Raw genomic sequence first — 26,694 nt, forward strand, 5'->3', positions numbered from 1 at the left:
TTATTCAGCTGTAGTACACTGACAATCTTAATCCTGATGATTTTTCAGCCACAATGCATGATATGTCCTTCTAGTTTTAACAATTACTAGTGGTAAATTGAACATATTTTTTGTCCCTGTTGTGAAGTGTCCAACATGTCCAAGGCTCTGGCTGATGCAGAGGACCTTCAGAAAAATACCCTATGAACAGGACAGATCTGAACAAAGCAATGGACACAGGCAGTGAAGCCAAACTTTTGTCTTCTGTGAGTTAAGAGGACACAAAATCAAGTTGTTAAATCTTGAGAATTTAGTGTTACAAAGTATTTAGCCTTGCTCTAACCCGTTCATTTTCATTTGAAAAGAATCCCTTTCAGGCAAAGAAAGTCTTTCTCTGTGTATCAGTAGAGCTGAGAATACTCTGAAGGGTCTCATCCCTGTGTGTGTGTTCTGACCTGAGCCAGGATCTGTGTTAATCTGATCACTTCCATCTCCATTTTTGAGTTGGTGTTTATTAATCAGACTTGCCAGTGTCATATTGCTGGAAGTAAACACAGAAACAGGCCAACAAATCTCCATGTTTTGGCCTTCTCCATTTGCTAAACTGTTTCTTGCCAAAAAGCTGCATTTCTCATCTGTAATTAAATCCAAACACCTGTTCTTCATATTTCAGTGCTTAGGAAAAAATGGAGGATAATTCTTCCATGGGAGAAATTGTGATTTGGTGTTTATGGCAACAGGCTGGGTGGACTGATAAAATACAAATAGATGTGCTATGGTGTAATCCTTTTTTTAATTCCAGGTAGATATGTATGCCTCTCTGCAGCCATTCAGGTTTTAGGTGAAATAGGATTTTTTTCAACTTTGTTTTTTAATTAAGTTCTTTCTGATCAAGAACTGCAGCTGTTGGAAGTGTATTCCTTTTAGGTCCAAACAAAATTCTTCATAAATGTTCTCTAAGAACCTGATAGGTTTGTTTTATATATTAATCAACTAAAATGGTGGAGGTTTTATCTATGCAATCTCTGATAAATGATAATTAAACTAGGAGTACTGAAGAGATCTCAGCAAGCTCTGATGGTGTTCTGAGACTTAGATAATATAATGGAAGTTGTCACAAACTTAGGAAGTAGCTCAAATGGTATCCCCTGCTGAAAAAAGAGTCACACAATGAACCATATTTTTTATTTACTTTTTTTAGGAAACTAAAAGAAAATAACATTTTAAGCAATTTTGGATAAAGAGTGCAGTAGTTCCTTATTGGAAGAAGTAGCAGCACTTCACTAAACCCTTCAGAACTCCTATTTGACACTTAGTGTGTGACATTACTATGGGTAGCTTTGCTGCTGGAGTTTTTGGTGTCCCCTAATAAGTAGCACCATTGTTAAAAAGTAATAACCATGTCCAAAAGCATCACAAAACATTGTGCTGAGGAAAAAAATGCCTGTGTTCTGGTCTAATGTGAAAAGCAGATTTTGAAGCTGTATCATCTGTTAGAGGGGGGAACTCCCCAGTTGTGTGCAGTGGGAGATGAGGTGCCTGTTACTAGTGAAGCAAAGTTATTTTTCCATGTGTCTGACAGAAATGCTGAGTACAAGGAGAGCTGAATAAATGAACATTGCTGCCCTGCAGGCTCCACTCCATGCAAGGGTGGAAAATTGCAGTCTTGGCTCTCTCCAGGCAGAATTACTTTGACATCACAACTGTTGCGTGCCAAGCTTGTCTCTTTCTCTAGAATTTTACCACAACTTGGTTCCAAATTTTTTGTCACCCCTGTGTTTATCCTTCTTTTTTAAGTGTATGAAAACTGAAAATGGAGTGACAGCCTTAAAGTTCTGAGCTAATCTCAAAGTGTAAACAGGGGGAAATTATTCTTAATGAGCCCCAGATGGAATCATGCATTGTAAACCACCAGCCTTTCTGAATACAAACTGTGCCTCTGAACAAAGTGTCTGGGGCTCAGTTTCACTCTATTTTTGTGATAAAAGGTCACAAAAAAACACGAACTGAGGAGGTGTCAAAATATCCTTTTGAGCACAGGAGACTGTAGGCCATGGTGTAAAGCTCTGAGGTAAATGTAGCTGTTAGGCACTCAGTGATGCAATTTTCCAAGTTTCTCTGCCAGAGCACACAAATGTCATTCTCTTCAGAAGGCAAGTGGTTAAAAGAATGCCTGAGAGGTAAAAGACTAAGTGGGAATTTGGTTTTTAGGAACATGAATTAAAATACAGTCAGTCTGTCAAATAACCTATCAAGATACTTCGGGGGAAATCAGGATAAAATACAGGCACTATTGGGTTTTTTTTTGTTTGTTTGTTTTTGGCTTGATATAGTTTAGGCTGAACAGAGATCAATATTTGACCTAAAGAGCAGAGAGAAAGTGGTGGAGCCAGTGATTAATTGCACTTTATAAGCTATTTGAAAATTCACCCCATACCCCATGTCTAATTATATTTTCTGCTGGTCTGTTATTAAATATAATTTACAATTTACCTCCTCCCTTCCATTTAACTTCCCCATCATCTTTGTTAACTGCATTTCTCTGTGCCAAGATATTTGGATGAAAGCAATCTTTTGGAGTTTCCTTTAACCTATTATTTCCCAAACAATGAAGTAAATGCTAGTGGGCTCTGTGTCCTATAATCAAGGCAAAATGATGGAAAGGCATGATTTGGATGAGAGCCAAGAAATGAAGTGACATCTACAGAAAAGGAGACTTAAGAATATCTTGGGTAATCCTGTAGAAAAGCTATTAATTCTTTCCATTCACATATTTTAGGCTCCTCTGAAAAATTAAAGAGTTTTTTTTTTCTGTCCAACAGCTACCCTGATGGTGCTGACTGGTTTACAAAATGTGTACCAAGTTACAGCCCATTTTTCCTTGATGCCCCTGGTCAAGAAGGAGGACCAAGCTTTTCCAAACCTGAAGGCTTTTTTCCCATGTGGATTGATGTACTTCTGTCTTGTTTGCCATTGCTGTTTATTGTAAGTGTGTGTATTTATGAAATAATGGCAGATCTCCCATTTCACCAGTCAGACTTCTCTGCAGAGGCTAAATCTCCACTGGTTGGGCTCACAAAGGTCTGCCATCTCTGCCAGGGTGCCTTGAGCTGGGAGAGGGCAGGGAGTCAAATGTGACTGAGGCAAGGTTCAATGGAGGTGGATGAGGAAGCTGGGACAGATTGTGGCAGAATCACTTTCATCTATTTGATTTGCAGTAAAAGGCAGATATATTTTGTATTGTGTATATGCCTCTACAGCCCCGTGGTGGTTTCTGTCCAAGTGACCAAATGAAAGGACTGCTGCCAGCCTGAAGTGCTGCTGTTGGTCATCCCAGGGCTACAGCATGACCTCACCAGCTGTTAATGGTTACAGCATTGCACAGGGCATCACTTGCATTAAAACTCCTCCAAAAATTGCTGATCGTCCCTACTGATGCTCCTCATCATTATTGATGGTGAAGGTGCAAGGGTTGTAGCCAGAATTGCTTGTTGGGAGATGCTTGAACCTCTTTGAAAAATGTTGAGGTCGTTCGTTGCAGTTGGAGCTGCCAGCAATGAGAAGATGGCAAGAGAAGGATCATAGATAATTTACTTTGGTCCCTGAACAAGGAGTTACTTTAACTCAAGTTAAGGTTCTGCTTGATACCCCATGGTGTGTAAAAGATAGTCCCCTCATCTGTACTACTAATACCTGGAAAGGCTGACCTGGAACAGAGACTAGACAGAGCAAAAGGGATAAAATAGGTATTTATTGAAAGGATAAAATAGGTATTTGTTGAAAGGATCCACCTTGGGCAGTGCAAGAGCCCAGCTGGGGTTACACTCAAATCAAATCCAAGATGGATCCTGGTCATGAGTTTTACACTTTTACAAATTTTGGTTCATTTACACATTGGAGTCAATTATCCGACCACAGCCCCAGGCTATGAAGTCTCAGCCCCATTGGCTTGCCCCTCACCCTTGTTTCTGCTTTTTGGGTATCAGTTGTCCTTGATTCTCCAGCTGGGAAGGAATTGTTCTGTCACTGCCCTGTGAAGAGAACTTACTAACACCTAATATGAAGTTTCAGAGTTACTCACTGAGCAGTGGAGATTCTGGAAAAAATACAAAAGCTAAAACCCAAGGCATCATTTCCCCCCTTCATACAAGGGGGGGGGAATCACAACCATCAGCACAGCAAGCAGTAGCTGCCCAAAATACTGGGCCAACAGAAACCCTTCCCCTGTTCAGTGGGAATGTGATAAAGTGAACTATGGTTTTCTTTTGGCTGGTTAGAGCAGAGCAGGGGCAGGCTGTGCTTTTTTTCTGGGAGCTGTAATTAGTTTATCCCTTTTTGCAGCAGAGGATGTGGGGTTGGGTTTTGCCTGTAATGTGGAAAATTCTGCATGTAGTCCAGTAACATGTAAACTGTGCAATTTAATTGTATTTATTATTGCTGAAAGCTATTGATGTGGTAGCCTATTGCTGAAATGCTGGGTTAGTAATTGATACTTTTAGCTATGGATATTAATTTTCAAAAAATGCATTAAAATATCCCTTTAGTGGTTAAACAGCTTCTTCTTTCAAAGCTGTGCTGTTTCACAAAGATTCCTGGTGTTTAAAATGCCATCTGGATCCAATAATAGATCTCAACTGGGAAGGAACTCTTGTACTGCAGCAAACTTAACACGCTCAAGAGCCATAGGAAGTCCCATCCCTGCAGGATCCATAACACAGTCAACATCTTTCCTCTGAAAAATGTGTGGCAGTGCTGCTCCTTTGTAATGTGAGAGGCCACTGCTGAGCAGTACAAGGCACCTGCTCCTTCCTAGGGCTGAGTGCACTTTATTCCAGAGAATTTCTGCCAGTTAAAGGAAAGCAAAAGAGCCCTTGGAACCAAACAGCATTTTGAAATATCCTTTTACTTCTGCAGTAACTCTTCTTAAATATACATATTAACGGTAGTCTTGAATAATGTAAAAGCTCATCCAAAAGAGAAGGAATTGCTGAGAGGTATGTGACATAATCATAGGTCTGAATCAAAATATGACTTCTGCAGCAAGCTGATATCTGCTGCACTTGTACCCTGAGACATGGTCTAGTGTGTAACTGGAAAAGAGAAAAAGGTTTATACTTTTCTGCTTGCTCAGTATTTCCCTTAAAGTCCACAATAAGGAAAATATACAAAGGGCTACAAGATAAATGGAAATAAATTGGTTTTGTGTTTTTCATGTATTCTTGGTGACTGTGGTTGCTGGCTGCCACTCCAGGTCTCCCAGATATCTTTTGTGGCTTTAAAGTAGGTTCACATAAAGCATAAATTGTAGGAGGTTGTCTAAAAGTTTTATTCTACATTGCAGCTCTTAAACCAGAAATCAGAACAACATCTACAAATACAACCAATAGCTGCAGATGAGCAGCCAGAGCAGAATCCATTTAATTCTGAATGTGGGAGTGTGCCCCAAATCAGTGTGACACATGAATCAGAGTGAGGGCTGGAGCTGCAGAGTCCAGAGCTTGACTGGATTCTCATTTCTCCCAGGTACACACGTTCAGCTGAGGGCTTTGGAGTTGTTTTCCAGGGTTCAGAGATCTTTTGGTCTCATTTCTCTTCCACTCCCACACCCCTCTGCATACTCAGCCTGCTGGGTATGAGAAATAGTCACTGAACTGCTCTCATAACTAGAGGGCCAGTCCTACACTTTAATTACAGAATCTCATTTTCTTAATTATGGAAGAAACTCAGAACCTGTAGTAATAGGGGGAAATTTTATTTTTTTTTTCCATTTGTGCTCTTATTATTTTTCTGTGTTGAAATGGAATGGTTAAAATTGATGTTGAGGTTTATGACCTGGTTATTCATGTGTGTGATATTGTCTGCAGAAAGAAATGTATCTCAATCCCTTCACCTTCTTTTCCTTCTCAATTTTGTCATGTTATCTTTCAGCTTTTTTTTGTTGCTACACTTAGTTATTTATTTGACCCACCTGGTTTTGTAAAGGTTTTATAAAGCCTGGTTTTATAAAGACACTGGAGCTTTTTAGTCTGGTAAAAATTGTGTGACCTCTTAAACATGGAATGGCAGGGAAGAAATATCTGTATTTAAACATTGAAAAAATAAAATGTTCTAGTATTTCAAGAAATTGTAGCTTTGCAAAATATAAATTAATGCTACCTTTTTTACCTTCTGTGTAGGACTTTAAAGATGGGTTTATGCTTTCATATGCCACAAAATGAAATTGAATGCTATGAGCCATATAATTGCCCTTCTGACACTGCACCACTTGCATGAAGATTCTATGATTTTTAAGTGGAAAATGTTGAAATTATTTTGAAATCCCTTCTTTTTCCTAGAGCCTGCTAGATCCACAATTGCAGGAGCTTTTATCCTGTAGTGTTTTCAGCAGCAGTGGGTGCAATCCCATGAGGGTGAATGTACCATGTAAGGAAGTTTCAAGAAAAAAAAGTTCAGATGTTGCCTCATTCTGAGCTTGCCTTTATTGCAGTTGTCATTATGGGGCCTGAGTCACCTTTCCTAAGTAGAAAGCAGTATTTGCATGACAGCCAGAGAAAGGAGAATTCCAGTAAAATGAGGAAAAACCCCTTCTCAAGTACTGATCCTTTTCAGTATAAACTATTTGGTTACATGGGACTTTAGGCTGCACAAACTGTTTAGCAGCTGGGTTTCTTTTTCTTTTGGACTCACCTGCACCAAGCTTGAGATCCCTGTCAAAATGAGATGATGTTGATTTTGCCACCTCCTTCCTTGCAGTCAGGTGCACTTCATTTATAAATAGCACTGATCATTCACCAGCATTAGCTGCATTTATTTCATGACCCATTAGAGAAGTTCATTGGGACATACACAAATAATATTATAGAATCAGAGATGGGCTTGGGTTGGAAGGAAACTTAAAGATCTTCTTGTTTCACCTCCAGGACACCTTCTACTAAACCAGGTTGCTCCAAGCCCCATCCAGCCTGGCCTGGGACACTTCCAGGGATGGAGAGTCCACACCCTCCCTGGGCAACAGCAAAGTTATATTTATGGATAACAATCCCGTTGAACCATATTCATTTGGCAGAAAAATAAAGTATCCTCAGATGTAACTGAATACTGAAATAATAACTGTTTTCTGTTGCAGGGTGTCCCAGAGGATTTGTTGTTTTTTTATGAACATCTCCAGAAGGGTGGTGGAGTGTTTCGAGTGAACCGTTGCCTCCTGCTCTACCGGTACCATCCCCAGGCTGCAACCCACTCTGTCCTAGAGTAAGCTGTGCTTTCTAGGAGGATGTAAAGCCCTTCTCTTGGATCATAGGCAGCAAAGATGCTGAAATTGCATTGGGGTTTTTAATTAAGAGTTTTAATATGTAATATACAAGGGTTTCATTCTCCTGTTTTTTGCCGTATGAACCATAAGTTAGAAAATATTTTTGAAATGTTAGGCTTCATTTCAAAATCAACTGCCTTAATATTAAAGAAGTAAACAGAAACTTGTAAGATCAACAAAAATGGTCTTTTGAAAAAAAAAAAATAACCAGACCAAAACCAAACCTTTAATCTGATAATGTGCTGCATTTACATATATTATTTTCTTGTTTTAAAGGATCTAAACCACCTAAATCAGATAATGAGGTTTGAAAAATCCCTGAGGATGTTTAGGAGTAATTATCTCAGGTGCTTCCTTATAAGCTGCTTTTGTTGCCCACTGCCTTTCCTGGGCTGCTCAGCCCCTAAAGAAGGTGTTAAATTGCTGATTCCTCTACAAGTTGAGCCAAAGCTATTCCTTTCTCTCATGCATTGACATCAATAAAAAATTACATGAGTTGTACTGTCCTTTAGGAAGCCCATGTCAGAATCACAGTGATAATTAAGTAAACTGCTTTCTTACTGATTAATGTTATAAGCATGCTTTTCAGGCAGTCCTGTTTTTATGGCTTTGTAGAACTAACCAGTAAAACTTCCTGTGTACATTTTTGTTGTCCATCCCTGTATTGTTGTGTTGCTGTACATAGTGTAAAAGTAATAAGTCTCATGGTTAAATAAGTCTCATGTCACTACAGATCTTTATAAATACATAGAAATGTGCATATCCAGATAAAATCATTTAATCATGAAAAGGTCATTCAAGCAAACAGTGCATATGATTTTGATTTTGCGAACAAGCATGTGATAAATTATTTTGCTTTTCATTCATGTTGAAATGTGAGGATTTTTTTCTTTTCCCTCTTTTACTGTGTGATCCTTTTGGCAGCTAGTGACCAACTCTTCAGCCCCACATTATGGGATGCTAAGAACTCTTGGAAGCCTTTTGCTTCTATCTGTGGGAAAGCATCTAATTCTTGGAAATTAATTTGTTTTGAATTTACTGCAAGCTGTTGCTTATTGAGATCTCCAAGGTTGTGTGGCACAAGCACCCTGAATTACAGCATTCTGGGGGAATGTGGAAATGCTGTGAGCTGTTTCAGATGTGCAGGGTGCGTGGCCAAATTGGCGCCTTTCTTGTCTCATTCTAAGAAATTTGACGAGCTGCTGGTGCTCTTGGCTTCCTGGTGGTACTACTGGGGATGAGATTTGGTGTGACTTTCCAAACATGAGGTTGTGCAACTCTTTGTCTCATTCCCTTGTTTGTTGCCCAAGTTGTGAAGGGTTGGAGTTTGTGTCTGGAGTCCAAAGTGTGCGTTGAACAAAAAGAGATTAATGGACTCATCACAAAGGTTTCAGTTTATAATTTAAGTTGGGTCTTGCCTAATTTGCCTCTTGGTCGTTCCACTTTATTTAATGCATGTTCTGGCTTTTCTAGAAGCCCTTTCCTTTATATGGTGTGTTTTGTTGAGCAGTTTTCTGGGGTGTTCTGCTTTTTTGCCATTGGCCCAAGTCATCTTTTAATTTTGAGTTAGCCTAGACCTGGATTTGGAAGTAGTAACTCACCAGCCAAATTAATATTTTGTCTGAGATCAAAATTATGTCTGTAGGAAAGTTGATCTTTTTTTAAACACTGTAGGCCTAGTTTCTGTCTTAAAAACCACAGCAGGACATTTTTATACAAAGGTGTATCATTCATTCTTTTCAGCAAAGACAACAGTCACTCGTAGCCTGTGATAGTTTCAGTTTATGTGGGTGTCTTTCAGAGTCTTCCAGGGGGAAAGAAGCCTCACTGCACTTTCAGGCTTCCTAAAATATATGTAAAACTGCTTAGCAAATGACATTTAGTTCTTTTTTATTTTTTCCTAGTTAGTATGTATAATTGTAAACACTCATGTGCTTTAGGTCATTTCTTATGATTAGTATCCTTCCGGAACAAATATCTGGAGTTGAGAATATTTGTGAAGCAGGAAACTAAATCTTATTCTCCCTTACCCTGGAGGCATCAGTCTGCATTATTAAATGTTTTGGGTGCATGACAGAATCTGCATGAAGTTCAGTGTCTGTATTTAGATTTCATTAGGTGCATGCAGAAATATGAATGTTCTCATTGTCATTTCATCCAAAGTCAGTGATGGATACCTGCTGGATTTTGAGAAACTTCTCTTCAGCTAGGAATTCACAACACAAAATCCTACATATCATATCTCTTGGATCTAAATAACTTTATTTGGTGTTGTACCCTAGGGCTGTGTGTACTCAGTGCTGCACGGCCACATTAAATTGATGTGAGACCATATCAGAGCTGCCTTTAGAGTGAGGAATACTGGAGTAAGAAAGTTTAATGTATAATAAAAACATTTTAAAATTCATAGATTTTTATCTTGCCAAAAGGGAGAGAAAGGAACTGTATATACAACAATACCTCACTGTGAGATGAAAGTGAGCTTGGAGTGAGGTGAGCAATAAAACATTGCACTTGTCTTTAGGTAGTGCTGCTCTTGAAGACAGGTGGTTGGGGCATGCAGCTAATCCTTGGAGCAGTTTACAAGTTTTAAGTCAAGACAAATTTAATACATGTGGAAAAGAAGGTTTGTGTGTTCTAAGATCTTTTACACAGAAATGGTGAAGGGCACCTTCAGTAATTTCAGATCCCCTGTGCTCAGAACGAGTATGATATTGCTCTGCAGAAATAAGCAGAATTACATAATCTATTGGAAACATCTGGTTTCAGGCACTGCAAGCTTCCAGTGTCACGTGAGCGAAGAGGAGCAGGCCTTAGTGTGAAACACACATTTGGCTGGTTCAGAGGTGCTCTGAGGCCGGGTCTCGGATCAGTGGTGAGCACAGGAATGCCTCCTTCATTTCCTGCACAAACATACACGGCCAAAAATAGGCAGGAGAGAGGAATACCCTAACATATTCCTGTAGAGCTGAAATTAAGATGAGGTCAACTGCATTTTTATCTTCTACGCTTGCATTTGGCACTTCAATTAAACATGGAAACTAATGACCTCATTAGATTCTTGAAAAGTAAATGCCATTAACATTGATAGTCTCTGGCTCTCTTAATAAGCCTTTCATGAAAAATAGGCCACAATGCAAACCATGCCTCAGCTAATGACCCGTGACCTGAAGATGAACTCAGACATTAATAGAACCTATTAACAGTGTAAATGTAATAACTCAGTGGGACGATATAGTCCAGCAATTAATAAGTTCACATGAAGTTCAACAGAACAACGCCAAAAAAAAACAAACCAGTTTATCCACCAGTATGGCCAAGGTTCAAACACCATTTATTTCTGAATTTCCTGTGGATGGTAAGGGCCTTGAATTCTGCATGCAGCACTGGCTGTAAGGGATCTGTTTTTTCAGCTCTCACTGTGGTTATGAAGTTCTCTGTTCATCCATCTCTGGTTTATCGATCAGGTGAGGTGCACCTATCATACAGAACTCTCTTAGCCTGCCATCAATAAAAAGGCCCTGGAAGAGGCCATTCACTTGGGCAGCTCCTCTTCCTGCCTGGTGTTACCTGAGCACTGTGCTGGGCCAGCACAGGGAGAAAAGGTCAGATTTATGGATCTCTAGTATTTCTGTGGATGGCAGTCGATGCCTAAAATTCCAGTACTGCTCAGGATATTGGGCTTGTATTTCTGCATTGCTCAAGTACTTGTACATCTGTCTTTGCTCTGTGGATTCACTTATGTGGCCTCACTGGGGGAAGGAGGGGAAAGGCAGTGCAGCAATATGGTGAGGTTTGACTGAGCTCAGACATTAAATCATGTTGCTTTTATTGTCACATTATCTTTCATTTCAAAATAGGAGTAGAGCAGATGTTCCTTGACTCCTGTATTCAGTCAGTAGGTCACCACACATTTTTAACAGAGCTCCATTGTTGCATTACTTGGGTGGATGGTCTGGTAATAACTACTTGGGGCTGAGGAACACACGGCGTAGTCATTCTCACCCTCTGCATGAATACCCTTGTTTCACTCCTGCAGAATTTTGGCTCCTCTTCTTCCTCCCAGGCTCCATAACTGATGAGCATTGAGGGGCCATGGCAAGTGAGATCTTAGGAAAATTATGTAAGCCTCAAGAATGACATTTCAAGTGGAAATTCTAACATTTCTTTTACAAAGCTGTGACAACAGAACAAAAGGAATGGGGAAAATAATATATTTCAAGACTTTGGGTCAAGAAAGAGCATTAGGATATGAGACCAAAGTTGTATAGTGAGAAGAGTTTTGTCCCACCTTCTGGCTGAGAAAAATCTTCTGAACTGAATACAGGCTTGGACACGGTACTAAAGGCTGCTGCAAGTTGCTTACTCTAATATTTTCTGAGATGGGTAGGAAAAGCCACCTTGATTTGGGGTGATGCACAGTAATAATACCTCCTAGGTTTTGCTGTTGGCTGTGAATATGTAATAATGCATAATCTGAAAATAGCTGTGAGAATCAGCTCTGAGAAGTGGTTTGTGCAACCTCTGGATCGTTTCAGGCATTTTCTTCTAATTACCCTTTGCACGTTGCTACAGCTCCTGTCTGGTACACCTGCACTGGCTCGTGAAGGATGGGAAAATGGCATTCCCTTATCCCTCGAGGCAGGAATCCCAGTTATCTATCCTGGAAACATCAAAAAAATGTGGCAAATTGGGTGAACAGGAAACCTGAAGGGAATAACCGAAACTCTCTCCTTTGACACCTGTAAGCTTCCTTTTGCCTCAGCGTGTGGGATTGTTTGTGCAGAGTGAGTTCTCACAGAGATGAAGCCTGTGAGTGTCACTCTAAAGCTGTCACAAATTCTCCCCTTAGTTCTGTGTTTATCTGATATCTCAGCTTGCACTATTAAAAGTATTTCAGGGTTAATTCAAGACTTCAAAGTGTTTGATCCAACTCAATTTTTTTATTGAAAACACACTGTATGGAGGTGTGAGCTTCCAATGCTTTTCTGTGGGCGTTGTTGTAAGAATGCCTCATGGTGATGCAAACAAAAAGTCCCAACTGCTGGGTATATTGGCTTTGTTTTTACAACCCACAGTACGTATTTAAGAACGTCTTGTATTGGTGTTAAATGAAGCTGTTTGACAATATCCTTGTGGTTGAACAACCCAATTAATTTTGAGTTTTATACCTTTCATACCCTTCTATTTCAGAGTGAAATTCTTTTACAGGCTTTCCCCACTTGCTTTTCCAGGATAACATTGATAGGTGAGATGAGTCAGTAAATCTGCTTCAGTCTAAAATCGTCACAGATGACTAACAACACTGAGATTTGGTCTGATTGAATTTTACCTCTGTAGGAATTCCTCTGGCACAGAGGCTCTCATGGCCTAGACAGCAACCACAAACTGTCTGGAAGAACCAATCCTGCTGTGCAAGGACATCCATCTCCATGAAAATAAAAACATCTTTTAGAAGCCTGGAGGTAGATTGCGGTGTTTGCACTGCACCTAGAAATTGGTTAGAAGTTCTTTTTGTGCCTTGTAAGGCTGCCTGGTTTTTTACTTTAGCTTTCTTAATGTTGCAAACTCAAGTGGAAAAGAAACTTGCCAGTGTCACTCAAGCCAACAGAACAGATTCTGAAGTCGTTTTGGAATGTAATATGGTGTTGTCCTTCTGAAGTCACCTTTCAAAGGAAAATCACTTTTTAAACCTTTCCATTTATGTGCAAAGCAATAATCTTGCTTTTCAGAAGCACTCAGAAGCTCTGTAATGCCTAGCAAAGTGATCATGGAAAAATATTTGGCCTTCATATTTTGTTCCTTAAACTTTCCTTCTGGGAATACAGTATGCTCTCATGAACATGGAAAAAGGCAAGTGTCAAAGGATGCCAGCAGCAGTTAAAGCTTTGCAGCAGGAATGCATCTTGTGGTTGCATTAGAAGAGATTTTTGATCAAATCCAAGAATTTCTTTTGCTCCATTAGTCAAAATGCTGGTGGAGAGCCATCATCCTTGAAACTGTGGGGACATTTTATTTGTGCACGAGGTCTTTTCCAAGTTATCACACCAGGATCAGTGATGAAGTGCTGAGCAGGATCTGGCTGTGCTGAAGTGAAGTGGGGTCACTGGATCCTATGAGGGTCTTCAAAATATAACTCAGGGCTGTGAAGGAATGATGCAAATAAGGAAATAGAAAACCCCATTTGAAGATTGCCTTAAATAAGGAGACACCACTAGGGGTACATCAGAATTTCCTGGGAAAGAAAATTACAGCTCAAGGTGCCTTGCTCAAGAGATGTAGTTTAGGAAGATTCATTTGTCAAATTGAGGAAATCAATTTAATCTCTCTAGGAAACTGTTTAATAAGTCTGAGGTGGGTTCCTAGTTAATGAATATTAAGTGAATGCTGGAAATAAAGCAGATGTTTTTAACAGCAGGCAGTTTTCTTTAATCTGTGATAAAGGTTGTAGTCTTGACTTTTACATTGTAGTGTAGAACACACACACTCAAACATGAAAAAAAGCTGTAGTTGCCCAAGTGGATTTGCCAGTTGGGAGAAATGGACCATGAACAAACTGCTTTCCTTGACATTGTTTTCTCTTTCTAAGAACCTGTCTTGAACTTGTTGAAGATGTCAACAGATCTTCAGTATCTCGGGCTGTTGACTGCTCCCTTGCTGTGGATGGTTCCAGAGCCGTGGGATTTGTCATTTGGTATTAGTGTCACCCTTGTTTACCTCAACCACTTGGCTTAATTATGTTGTGGAAATTATCCCAAAGATGAAGACTTAAGGGTGTAATGCACATAGACATCTGCCAGTTTGCTTTTTTTCCTAAAGCATGTTTTTAAAAGTTCTATGAGGCATACTGCTTTTTGGAAGGAAAAAATAATCCCACTGCTTTTTTTTCCTAGAAAGGCAGTTTCTTATGAAAGTTGCCTTCAAACAAAGGGAGAGACACGTTTGTGTCATTGCCAAATAATACTTGGGAATTTTTACAGTTAAATCTCTCTTATCTGGTGTGAAATGTGTGTGTGCAGGTTGGTCAGTGTGAATGGGGTAACAAGGTGATTTGTGTGGGACTGTGCAGCTCAGTGATTGTTCTGGAGGATGATTCAGAACTTTGACACCCGGCGTGCTGGAGGCTTGAGCCAAATACCACACTGCAAATGCATTTATGCTGTGGTGCTGGGGGAAAGCTAGGCTTCTAAACCTGTAAGATTCCAACTTCACATCAGCCAAGGAGAATGATCCCATGGGCAGATGGAACAGGAGGAACTCAGCTTTGGTTTAGGAGATGCTTTGCCTGTGTCACTGCAGGGTTCTAGAGCAGTTCATAGGTGAGTACAGGTGTGGGAAGGGTTGAATTTCATTATCACAGCTGCAGCTTTTCATATTCTGGTGATCTGGGAGGGTTCTTGAAAATACAATTGTTGAGCTACTACTTCCTATCTATCCGAATGTTTTTTGTCTGAGAGCTTCCGCAGAATTTCTTTTCTACGTTTCCCTCAGAAATTTCCAGTCTAATGTTTTGATGTGATTTTTTTTTTTGTATTATATGAATCACTTTAGTCAGGCTTACACATAGGTGAGTGTGTACATATGCATATAGGTCTATAATAATGCTAAAAGTTTTAGGGGTTAAAATCTGCCCTTTTTCCAACTCTCCAGGGAAACCATCTGGAGCCACCGAGTCAGGTTTCTTGAGGACAGAGTCCTGAGCTCCTGGACATCATTCACCATTTGGAATGCTGGCAAGCAAGGCAAGAAGCTCTACAGAAGCTTGTCACCAGCTAATCAGAAAAAGGTGAGCTGGAAAGTAACATTTATACCAACCCACTTCTTCATATGCCCTCGTGATGCTTCTCATCTAACACAGCAAAATTCTCACAAGATATTTTTCCCCAAAGTACTTGTTGATGATTAATATAAGCTGGGGCAATTCTCAATATTCTGTGTGATGTATTTCTTCTTTTAGAATGCCATGATATTTCATTTAGATCTTATGGTGGGCATGGAGAGCAAGAAATGCACCATGTTCCTGCTAAGCACAGCTGTAGTAGGCAGGTACTCAGGGTGAGCAGAGCAACTCTTTTGTGTTGTATGCTACTGAACTGCCTTGTCAAGGGTCATCCATACCTATATAGTATTTGCCCAGTTCCAAAGTGGATACTGGTCACATCCTTGGTCACTGTGACTCCCTTTGAAAAGCTTGATTGCCAAAAAAAAAGGAGTTGGGGTTGGCTGAATGGGTGAGTAGAAACTGCTGGACGTGACTTTCCCCCTCACAGTCAGCTGAAAATTCTTATATTTGGCAGTGGCAGATATTTCTCAGGATAGATTTGTCCAAGAATCTAAATACCTCATTTTTATAGCATTTTCTTGTGTGCAATAACTTTGTGTTAGATAAAGGCTTTAGGGCTAATGTCAAATGGCTGTTTCTTACAAAGAGCCACAGAACATTCATTTTATTGCTGCATGTGTTTTTCTTTTCTTAAGAATATGGATGGGAAGACAAAATGACAAATACATATAAAAACCTGATTAATGTTGTGCCCCTCAGACCACACACATGTAAAAAAATAGAAGACATTTGTATACACATAGTTAAAATTACTGAATAGGCATGGGAGACTCTCAGACAGTAAATGTACAAAGCAAAAACTGAACTGAATTTCCTGCTTGATATTCCAGTGCCATTCCAGTGCCATTCCTCAGTCATTGCCACCATTTGGCTGTGGGTGAGCTGTATGAAAATATATTAAATACTATAAATCAGTTGCTTTAATCAGAGAGGACTGACCTGTCCATTAAATAGGATTTTATCTTGGTCATGCAGTGCAATGTGTACAAGATTTTGGGGGGGGTTATGAAAATATTCTCTTCTATTACTGTTTGCTGAGCACCTTTGGAATTTCACCAACTGACTATGGCCACTGATCTGACACTCAGCAGCTACTGTACCTCTCTCTCTTGGAAATTAGGAAAATTAGAAAATAGATTCCAGGGGAAGGGATGGCATCTTGTCTGGTAGATTTTTGAGATGTTGCAGAAAAAATAGACTATGTTGGTTTTGTAGTGGTGTCTCACCATCTCAGATGTTGGGATTTTTGTTTGGTTTAGTTTTCTAGCTTTTTTTTGTACCAAGCCAAAATGGAAATTGGTGATATGACAGAGCCTTTCCCTGGCTTTGGGGTACAGCTGCCACCTCCAGGACTTCATGTCCCATTCAACACAGAGTGACTTAAAGCTGTCACAGCAGAGGGGATAAAAAAGGCAAGAGAAAAACAATATTGTTGGGGTTCTGCCACTTTCCTGCCCAAGACCCCAAGCCCAGCTGCTTTCCTGGGAAATGAGCTCTGTGCCCTGCTGACCTTCCCAGAACGTTTGCTTTGGCACTGCTCAGCCTGGGACACTGCTCTGCTTCTGTCAAGGTTACAGTTGCACACATTCCAGCCTGGTTTGGGTGGACGTTGAAATTCTGCACCGAGCATTAACCCCCGAGTTTGTGGGTTCAGCAAACCCACGTGCCAGATGCAATTGCAGGAGCCAAGTGTGGCTCAATTTGCACACGTACTGCAGAAAAGTGCTGTACAGTGCAGGCACAGTGATCCTTAACACCCTGCACAGAGCAATCCAACCATCCCCTCAGTCTGATGTGTTATCTGAAGTATTCAGGGCCTTCTCAGTAACAAACAAAGATAAATTGCTTCAGAAAAGGACTTGTCTCATCCTAGGTGAGATAGAGGCTTTTGGGTGGTTGATTTCTGGTTAAGTCAGTGTTCTCTGTAGTGATTAAAGCACTAATTGTATGTATCTGTTCAGACTCATTATGATTGGCACTGTAACTTCCTAGCTTTTCCAAAAGTGAGATCCCAAGTCTATCCATCTCAGCCAGAACTGAAACTTAAATGATATCCTTGTGTTTCATATCAGTCACTGGCAAAAGGCTCCAGAAATAGGGAAATACCTCACTTCTCCAAGAGCTATTCAAAGGATTATGCTGCTGGAGTTTCAGAAAGTGAATTAATATAATTTGCAGTGGGTAATTCATGGCAGCTTTCATTTTATTCCAAATGAATAACAGTAAAAGACCAGTAGAGAAACTCCATATTCTACTTTTCCTCAAAAATCCTTCAGGTATTTTGTGACTAATCTGCAACTCTTGCCAAAGACTCTAAAATCCCATATGAACAAAGGTTGTAAATAGTTGTTGTTTCATTCTTTCCAGTCCTGAAAACAATAAAATGCTTTTCCTGTCTCACCCTTTACAACCAACTTAACAAGATTTAAGCTTTCATATATTCTGTTAATTATGAGAACACCAGATTTAGTATCAATTTGAATCTGCAAATGGAATTTCATGTTGTCTTGTAAATAAATGGAGACCCTGAGATATGAATTCATCAATTATGCAGATTAGACGCCTTTAAAATACAATTCCAAAAGCCCCTTAGGGCAAAAGATTATGTGTTACCTCTATATAATTACCATTTTCTCCTCTTAAAGGTCCAGTTGTGTAAAACAGTGTGATCTTAAAAGGTCCAATACCCTTGAAATGCAGGTAACATTGCCAAAATCAGCTGTATAATTTAACTAAGATTTAATTAAATATATGTATTCTTTATTAATTTATTATGACAATTATAATCTATATATTATTTAATTATTATATATAATCATAATGGCAATTATAAATTATATGCATAAAAATGTATTAACCTGTAAAACCAACTAAAACTAAATTTAGACAGAGTATAGCTGTCTAAACTTAATTTTAGTTGGTTTTATAATTTAAGTCAGTTTAGGCTCCTGAAAATTTCACCTATGCTGTTTGACTGCATACTTCTATTGAGATGCAGAATTTCATCAGATGTTCTGACTGACTTTGGCTGGACTGTGGAGTCACTGCAGGGTTGTTTTCTCAACTGGCACCAAGTACCTGTAGAAAATTTGGGACACATACTCCTGGGGTAAATAATAACACCTCCCCCAAAAATCATCTACAACATACAGCTTGTGTTATTTTGTAATTTTGAAACAAACCTAGACTATACTAAATCCTCAGGAAGATAAATAAATTGAGCTGTCAGGCTTAGGGTGTGTAAGAAAACATATTTTTCAAATAAAGGAATGTTTCTAGTATCTTTAGAACCTGGTAAACAAAGCAATTGCATTTGTTATGCTGACAGGGTCTTTGTGGGATGTTTGAAAAGCCCAGCTCTGCCCTGTGCCAAAGAGCATTGTTTCTTAGAAAACAAAATTCAGGCAATTCCAGGAAGCAGCAGTCTGTCTATGTTCATACTCACTAACAAATTATTACTTTAGTTTGTTTGGAAAACAGTGTGAATGTGAACTATGGTTATGTTAAAAGAGAAAAGGACACCTCAGCAATTCTCCCTCTTCCCTCAGCCATCTGTATGGTGAATATTGAAATGATGCTTTGTCTCCAAAGGAATCAGGCAAAAATCCAAGGCTCAGTATTTTTGCTAAACAGCCACACACGAAAAAAATTATTCCACTGGTAGGTTTTTTTTATGAATTAATTATCATGATCTCAGTATTCTTAGGGAAATTCTGCTTCCTGGCTGTCCCCTTCTTGATTCACATTGCTGACAGTGGTTCAGTATTAGCATTTCTGCAAGAATGAAGTCAAACAGACCTTTTTTTGTTTAAAACACATCCGTTGTGTCTATAATTTGCAGCTGAAGATGGAAACCAAATGTTTTTGGGATGCTCCATGTGCCTGGAGGGTTTCTGAGCTGTCTTGTCTGCTCTTTTATTTTCCATCAAACTTCAGCTAAAAGGAGAATTTAAGCATTAGCATTTTGTGTCATTTCCGATGGCTGCAAATAGCATTCCAGTGGCTCATGGAAAAGCAGGGAAAGGACCAAATAAGCATCAGCTCATTAAATGGGCTGGAAACAGTGCTTGTGCACACCAGGCCATGCCATTCCTCTGTGACAACCCTGTCTGCTGGTGGCAAACAGGAAAAGTATTTTGAAGGCCCTTTTTCCATTTCCAAAATCATCCATTGGTTTCCCTTTGCCTTTTTTCCAAGAGCAGCATCACCAAACCTTCTGGTCCTTCAGCTCATTCCCACAGCCAAGGGATGTTCAAGTTTTGTAGCATTTTTAACCATTCTAAAAGTGTGAGTGGCATTATCAGAGCCTGGAGTGGGGACATGGAAAGCAAAGAAACATGAATAAAGGGGAGAATATTGCACCCACCTTGTCAGTGGAATTACAATGTGACAGCAAGTTAAAAGCCTCCAGAACAAGGAGAGAGATGAAATTTGAAAGTTTCAGTTAAATCTAGGAATAAAACACCCTAAAATGATGTGGGGTAAATCAAGGCTTCATTTTGGACTGTAGTGAATACTTTTTGGCCGGGAAATCTCCCTGCTCTTTCCATGTGGTTTTTTGCAAGCTCTGTTTTGTCAGCACAGAGCTGTGCACACCCAAAACATGCCTGGCATCACTCAGATTCACTCTGTAGGGATGAGTCTCTGGCAGTGAGGTCCCACACCTATGAAGGCAGGTGTATGTTGTACATACTAAGGGAAAGGTTTTATGTCCAGTGTTCAGCAGCTTATTGTGCACATTGGATTCTGGTGTTAAAATTCTCCAGTAACTTTGTTGTGGATATCTGCAAGAGGGGGAAAGCTGCTGCTAGTTTCGGTGGAATGGTGTATAAATGGAATAATGAGAAGCATTCCTGAAATTTAAAGATATCCACAGCTTCTGTCCTGGCTGTAGTGCTAAAGAGGTGAAATGAAAGCAGGTCCTGATACAGCAAATCACTCAGATTGTGACTGGTGCTTGCTGGTTCCATGGCATGGCAGAAGCTGTTTATGCCTCTTCGTGTCTCTTGTCCTGTTTGCCATTAGCTGTATCTCTTTAAACTTGCATTCTAATGCTTTCAGTTACTTTGTTTTGACATGAATGACCAAAATTGATTTTGCTATTGCAGAGATGTATATTAACGTGCTCCCGAGGCTTTCTACAAGCTTCATTGAAAGAATTATAAATAGAAGAATTAACAGGGTTCACTAGAAGTTTAAGACAGATGAGGGATTCCATGAGATGTGGAGGGAATGCAGCAGGGAAGATCTGCTCAGTAGGATTTGGTAGGGTTTGCAGGTTGTCTCTTTGAAGGTGACTCTGAGGACACCAACTGATGTTATGAGGAGGGAGAAGTCACAGTGTGCAGGGGACCATTTATTGAAAGGGTTTTCAGTTTTCTGTCAAGGTCTACTCAGTTATTCACTCTCCCTTGTGAAACTTGCCTCTCATGTCCTTGCAGCTCAAACAGACCTTGAGAATGTGCTGATTACAGGTTGTTACAGACCCAAACTAAACCACAGGTGAAAATAAGATGGGGGAATAAAATCCTGCGAAGATCATTCACCATAAAAGGACATCATTGAGCTGATGAAATCATTCAGGTTTTCCATTATGAAATCTGAGTGGAATGGGAAGTGTGAGGAAACATTCTCTGCAGTAGCCAACCAGTTACACAGGAAACAAATAATTAAATTGTTGTGTAATCACAGCAGAGCTCAAACAGGCAGGTAGTCCCAGCTGCACCCAAGGCACTTTTCTGTCATTCCTGGTCCTTCAGTGACTTCCCAGGTTGTGCCCAGGGGAGGATCTACTGCCCCTTAATCTCCTTTTCCCCAGGGAGGTCTGATAGCCCAGCCTGGCCCTGCAGAGCCCCTGTGTTTATTAGGAAGAGCCAGCCAGAGAAGGGCTTTTATCTTCCTCAGATGTGTCTTCCCCAGCAGAGGTTGTTTCTAGTAAATCTCTTATCTTTTGAGCTATGTAAACTTTCTCTTACAAGGGAGAAGGCAATTTCTCCTTTTCCCCTTACACCAGTGTTAATGGAAGTTGCAATCCATGTTTATAAAAATGACTTACAGTGGTTCCATAGCTTGCCTCTAGCAGATAACCAGCTGTCTCCTCCAATTTTGAGCTGAGAGAATTGGCAGTGTTCTTTCCTTTGGAAATTTTGTATTTGTGCAGATTTTTATACAAGTGATGTTCAAAACAAAAACATGTAAAAATTAATATATTTTATTAATAACAAAGTGTGATCTGAGGACTCAATGGTGTCATACTGTCAGAGGTATTGCCAAACAGTGATTTTGCTAAAAGGAGAGGGAATGGAAAAAAAGCAAATTGAAACTCCTTTATGGCTTTGTAATTCATGCTTTCTCACAGGGAGACAGGAGTTCATGTGTGGATAGATGTTCTTCATAACAGCTACAAGAAAGAAGCCCATTAATGCAGGAAAATAAATAGGTGTCTCTGGGTTTATCCTGATAGTGTATAAAGTAAATAACTCCCATAAGCCTGATGCCCTGACTTCTCCTTATAGGATAAACAACTATGCCTAAGTCTTGTATTTAGACTCCAAACATAGCTTTGCTTTAATTGGAAAATAAATAGTGTGTGTCAGAAAAATAGTTGACTTACATTTTGGCCACCCACATGGTGTGCAGCCTGCAGAAAAATCACCCATTCAAGTCTGACCTGTTTTATACTACTGTAAATACCAGATCTAAGATGCCTGAATCCACTGAGAATTACACAGGGAAATACCTCAGTGATAACAAAAAAGGGTTTGAGCTCTTTCCATCTTCCAAGGGAAATTTGTCACAGACTCACCTGTGTTATTTTTTTCACTGAGGGGTTTTGTGTGAGGGTGTTCTGGGGGCTGGGGAGTCACTGTGGAAAAGGGCAGAGTTTTCTACACCCAGAAATTTGGGTGATGGCCCAGGTTGAGAGGGAGGATTAGAATTAATGGCAATTCAGTGATACAAGAAGTGCATTTGGAGAGGGACTGTTTACAAGGGAATGTAGTGACAGGACAAGGAGAAATGGTTTTAAACTGACAGAGATTGAGATGGGATATTAATGAGGGAGAAATGGATTCATGCTGAGAGGTCCAGGCACCAGTCAGGGGTTTCTGTTAACTGGGTTACAACACACTGAGGGTGACCACTGAGACTTTCCAGGACAGATCTTGCGGCTGAATTCTCAGTTACTGACAGAGAGGTGTAAATAGAATTTCACTTTACCTTGTGTCATAAGTTTTGATAACTTGTTTTGGTTTTTATTATCTCTAAGAGCCTAAGCAGCTCCAAAAATACCTTCATTTGTTGGAAAGTAAGTCAGCATATTGGACTGTATTTGTTCCTAGAACTCTGTTGGGTTGACATTGAAGGCATATACTGCTAAATATTGTTTATTATGATCACAGCTTCCAGGACAGTAAATCACAAGTGATAGAACTGAGATTTGCTGAATACTGGAAAATTTAAAGGTGGTTAGCACACAATGAAGAGAATACAGCCAGGGAACTTCTCTTTCCACAGTGACTTCTACTGGTTCCCTTCATATACACACACACATATTTATGTATCTGTGTGTGTATGTACACATCCACACCATCTGATTTTCCAGCTACAACAAAGCATTGCAGTGGGCATGGAAATAAGGTGCAAAGTGTATTAATCTGTGAAGGAGCTGCTTGGTGTGTGTGCTAATCTAACCCAGCTGCACCAGCCACAGACACCCTGTACAATGTCCAGGACCTTCCTGAATTCCCTCCTTCCTTTCTGTTTCCCTCCCAGTGCTGACACAGGGTTAATGTCCTTGGTGCAATCCCTGCATCAGAATCACCCAGAGCAAATTCTGGATGTGCCCAGGAAGTGACTCCTCACTCACACAGCCCCACCGTGGAAATTCCATGTTTCTTTAACATTCTGTTCTTCCTTTGGTGCCTGGTTTCAGGCAACCTCTTCTCCAGGTCTCAGTGTGTCCCTCTAAGGGATTCCAAGGATTGTCCCTGCCCCTTCCCTCCAGTTTATCAGCTCATTTCCCTCATTGCTTTGGACAGTGGTGCTTTGCAACCTTATTTGCAATCCCTTGATACTTTTGTTTGCATTCTCTTGCCATTTGATGTTTAATGAAGAAAGTGATATTATGGTATTAGAAAAACAGTGTTTCCCTCTGCACAAACAGAATGAGGTCATTTTAGGTAAAAGAAAACCATCTTAATCACAGGAAGAAAATGTGTGAGAGAGATTTTAGACACGGAAAGCCAGCCAGCCTTTTCAGCATTCTCTAACTTAATAAATTAATAAACAGCTGTTTGGCTTTTCAGATTTTCTCAGCAGTAAGTGTTGTTAATCAATTTTTAATGGAGCAATTAAAAAGATATGAAAGCTGCTATCCAGCTTTCACCAGAATAATTGATTTCTGTACGACCTTAACTATCTCAACTGTTCTGCTTCAGCATAAGAGCTCCATGTAGATAAATATGAATAGATCCAACGGAAGTCAGAGGAAAACATAGCCATGTTTATTTTAAAAAGTCTTCCAAAATGTTCCTGGCAACCTAGTGGCTCAAAAATAAGGCCACTGTGTATTTTAGATGGCATGCATTTATTCTGCCTGCATATTTATGAGGAATGCAAATAAAAACCCATCTGAAATATCTGGCACCTAGGGCTGCAAATAATGCTTTCATAACTCTAATAAGCAAAGCAAAGCAGTAATTATTTGTGTTTAAACATCAGATCTGCTGAACTTTTCAGTTGAAAAATTCGAGTCCATAACCATAGGAATTCCCAAATTTGGTGTGCTGTGCCCTGGAATTGAGGCTGGAATTGCAGAGCACCCAAAGCAGTGGTGCAGCACCACAGTCCTGAGGTGTCTGGGGGTACATTCCCTACTTGGGGTGGACAGGAAGAGAGAGGCTTTTATTCCATCTCATCTTGGGTTTTAGTGGAAGTGCCAAAATGAGACTGGTCTCTGGGCTGAGTTTACTCCCTGAGGACAGGGTTGGAGGTGTTTCCCTATGCAGTCAGTGACTTAGATCAGAGTGTGCTCATAGACAACTGCAGAATTTCCTCAACTCTGGAAAACACACCCACCCAGAAAGGATTTAATAAGGGTCTAAGCTCCAAAGGAGGCCCAGGGTGCTCTGCCCTACTCCCGTGTCCATTCCCATGCCTGCAGCTTTGCTCACAGATACATTACATTACTGCTATTGAAACATTCTGCTTCTGTTTTCCAGGTAACTGCATTTTGTGATGTCGATGAAAAGAAAATAACAAAAGGATTCTACACTTATGAGGAATCTGAGGTGAGTTACAACCACTCTTGCATTCTTTATTGTGATCTAGAAGTGTCTTGGGGAATGTGATGAAGGAATTTGTCACTGATCTTGTATGTTGTGTAGCAGCTCATTTTGGTAAAGAGGCCGTGACAGAAGATTGGAGGGCTGGGAATGGACACTGGAATGCAAACTGGAGCCAGGACTGTCAGCCTCACACTCAGCAAAGTCAGTTTAGAAAGACAAAAATACTTATACTGAAAGGATTCTGATGATGGGGTAAAACAGTCTTGGCTGATAGGTTTGTCTTCTAAATGGGAGTAGAATTTGGTTTATGGTGGATAATGGGAAGGAACCCTCAAAATTAAAAGTTTATTTAAGCAAGTTATTTTGTGAATCAAATTACCCTGAGTTTGCCAGATCCTTGTATCTGATGGGAATGGGACTGAGGGAAGGAGAGACAGGAGGGCCCCTCCTCAGGTACAGCCTGTGCTTAGCCTGGAGTGGCTGTGCAGTTCTACACTGGGAGAACACTGAGTGCTTTGAGCTGCATGAAAATAGTTGGGAGTCAGCATTTCAGCCTGGAGTACTGAGGACTCACTGCCTAGCAGTTCAGTAATGCTGTCAATATGAATGACACAGATCCTGGGCATTGGTCTTCCTAAAACAAACCCATTTTCTCAGATCAGTTGTAAAGAAGATTGTACTTCAACTGTTGTGAATCTTTAGAAAATCCTGCAGCTTTGGATCCATGGTGAAGTCCCAGCTGAGCATAAGCCCTTTAACAGCTCCCAGGAGGGAAAGATCCTTCCCTGTCTCTGCTCTTGTGCCTGCTCTGATGCTGTCTGAGGGCACAGGAACTCATGCAGCTCACTAAAATGGAAAACAACCAGCAAAAGGGAAGGAACATAGTTTTTTATGGGACATGCTATTGAAGCTGCATACCTTGCCATCAGATCAAAGAGGGAATTGGTTGGGAAAGGGTTGGAAGCAGAACTTGGAGGTGAGGAGGAAGCAGTGGAGCAGTGAGACCTGTTCCTCTCAGCAGCAGAGAGCTCCAAATTCAGCTTTGGTGTAACTTCACACAATTGCACTAAAATCTGATGGGGGCTGAAACAACGGGCAGAGAATGAGAAAGGTCTCTAGCATCATGGCTCAACATATTTTTTTCCCCTTTTAGACTTTAGCAGCTCCTAAAACCATGCTAGCAAGTAACCTGAGTGCTCCTGTACTTCTTCCCTTCTTCCTGCAGGAGAGACCAAAACCAAAAATTCCTGTGTGCCACTTCAGGGATGCGACTCCACCCTTCGTGATCTGTGTGAAGTTGGTGAGTTCCACCTTCGGCTCCATCTGCAGGAGCAGCATTTGCTCCTTAGCAAAAAGAGTTTCTATTTATGCTAAGTGGCTTTCCCCAGAAGCTTTTGCTGTACAGTAGAATGGCTTTTTTAATCAAACTGATTGTGCAGGGTATTTTGGGATTTAAATCAGCAGTATTGGGTAAAAATAAGAAAAGGGACAGCTCCTGTGAAGGAGCTGGATCTGTTATACTTCCTTGCCCAATACCAAATGCACCCCAATGACCTCATGCACTCAGCTTCCTTTGGGTCAAGTATTTTGCAGCCCCATGTATGGCAAAGGCTTTGTTTATAAATCAGACCTTAAAAGCCATTTTGTTTGGCCCTGCCAGTTCTGAAGCATCTTCTGTATCTGACTGTGGTAACTTTTTTCAACTGATTTAACTGCCCTGATAATGCAATTAAAAGATGATAACCAGCAGTTCTTCTGTTGCTATAACACAGCAGCTTTAAAATAGCAAATAGATTGCAGTGGTGAACACAAATAAAAACCCCTCTGACAGAACTAAAACCTGCTGCTCCACACAGCACTGACATTGTAACACTGTGCTGGATCTCTTCAGAGATGGATCAGCTGAATCTCCTCTCCTCCTGCTTTTAACTTGGCATTCCCAACCTCATGATCAACTCTGAGCTCCTAATTCTGTGTTGTAAAGCCAGACTGAGAGTGCCTCAGGGCATTATTGTGTACTGTTGGTTGATAAACTCTTGGATCAGCAAGTACTATGACAACTAATTTAATTTTTCATACTGCATATAACAGTGGGTGGAAGTCCCCAGACAAAACATCTGTGCAACCTGTTCTAAAGCACATTTAATCTGTGAAGCCCTTACAATGAGACTATTATACAACATCTTGTCTGCAAACTCTGGTGTCTGACTTCAGTTGGGATTTCAGTCTATTTTTCCCCTTGTGGCCACTAAGCATTTTCTCCTTGCTTATTC

The 26,694-nt window shown here is 40.3% G+C and overlaps 1 protein-coding gene across 2 annotated transcripts in view; it reads left to right on the forward strand.

The window, feature by feature from the left end:
• Positions 1 to 26,694, forward strand: part of B3GNTL1 (UDP-GlcNAc:betaGal beta-1,3-N-acetylglucosaminyltransferase like 1) — a 100,981-nt gene that overhangs the window by 72,697 nt on the left and 1,590 nt on the right. For both annotated transcript variants that reach the window (XM_062506295.1, XM_062506296.1), the window contains 4 exons: positions 7,106 to 7,230; positions 14,942 to 15,077; positions 24,356 to 24,424; positions 25,647 to 25,721. In XM_062506295.1, the coding sequence (XP_062362279.1) occupies positions 7,106 to 7,230; positions 14,942 to 15,077; positions 24,356 to 24,424; positions 25,647 to 25,721 (405 nt within the window). The remainder of the gene's footprint in view (positions 1 to 7,105; positions 7,231 to 14,941; positions 15,078 to 24,355; positions 24,425 to 25,646; positions 25,722 to 26,694) is intronic.

Source organism: Cinclus cinclus, chromosome 20, assembly GCF_963662255.1.
Source record: "Cinclus cinclus chromosome 20, bCinCin1.1, whole genome shotgun sequence".
Classification (NCBI taxonomy): domain Eukaryota; kingdom Metazoa; phylum Chordata; class Aves; order Passeriformes; family Cinclidae; genus Cinclus; species Cinclus cinclus.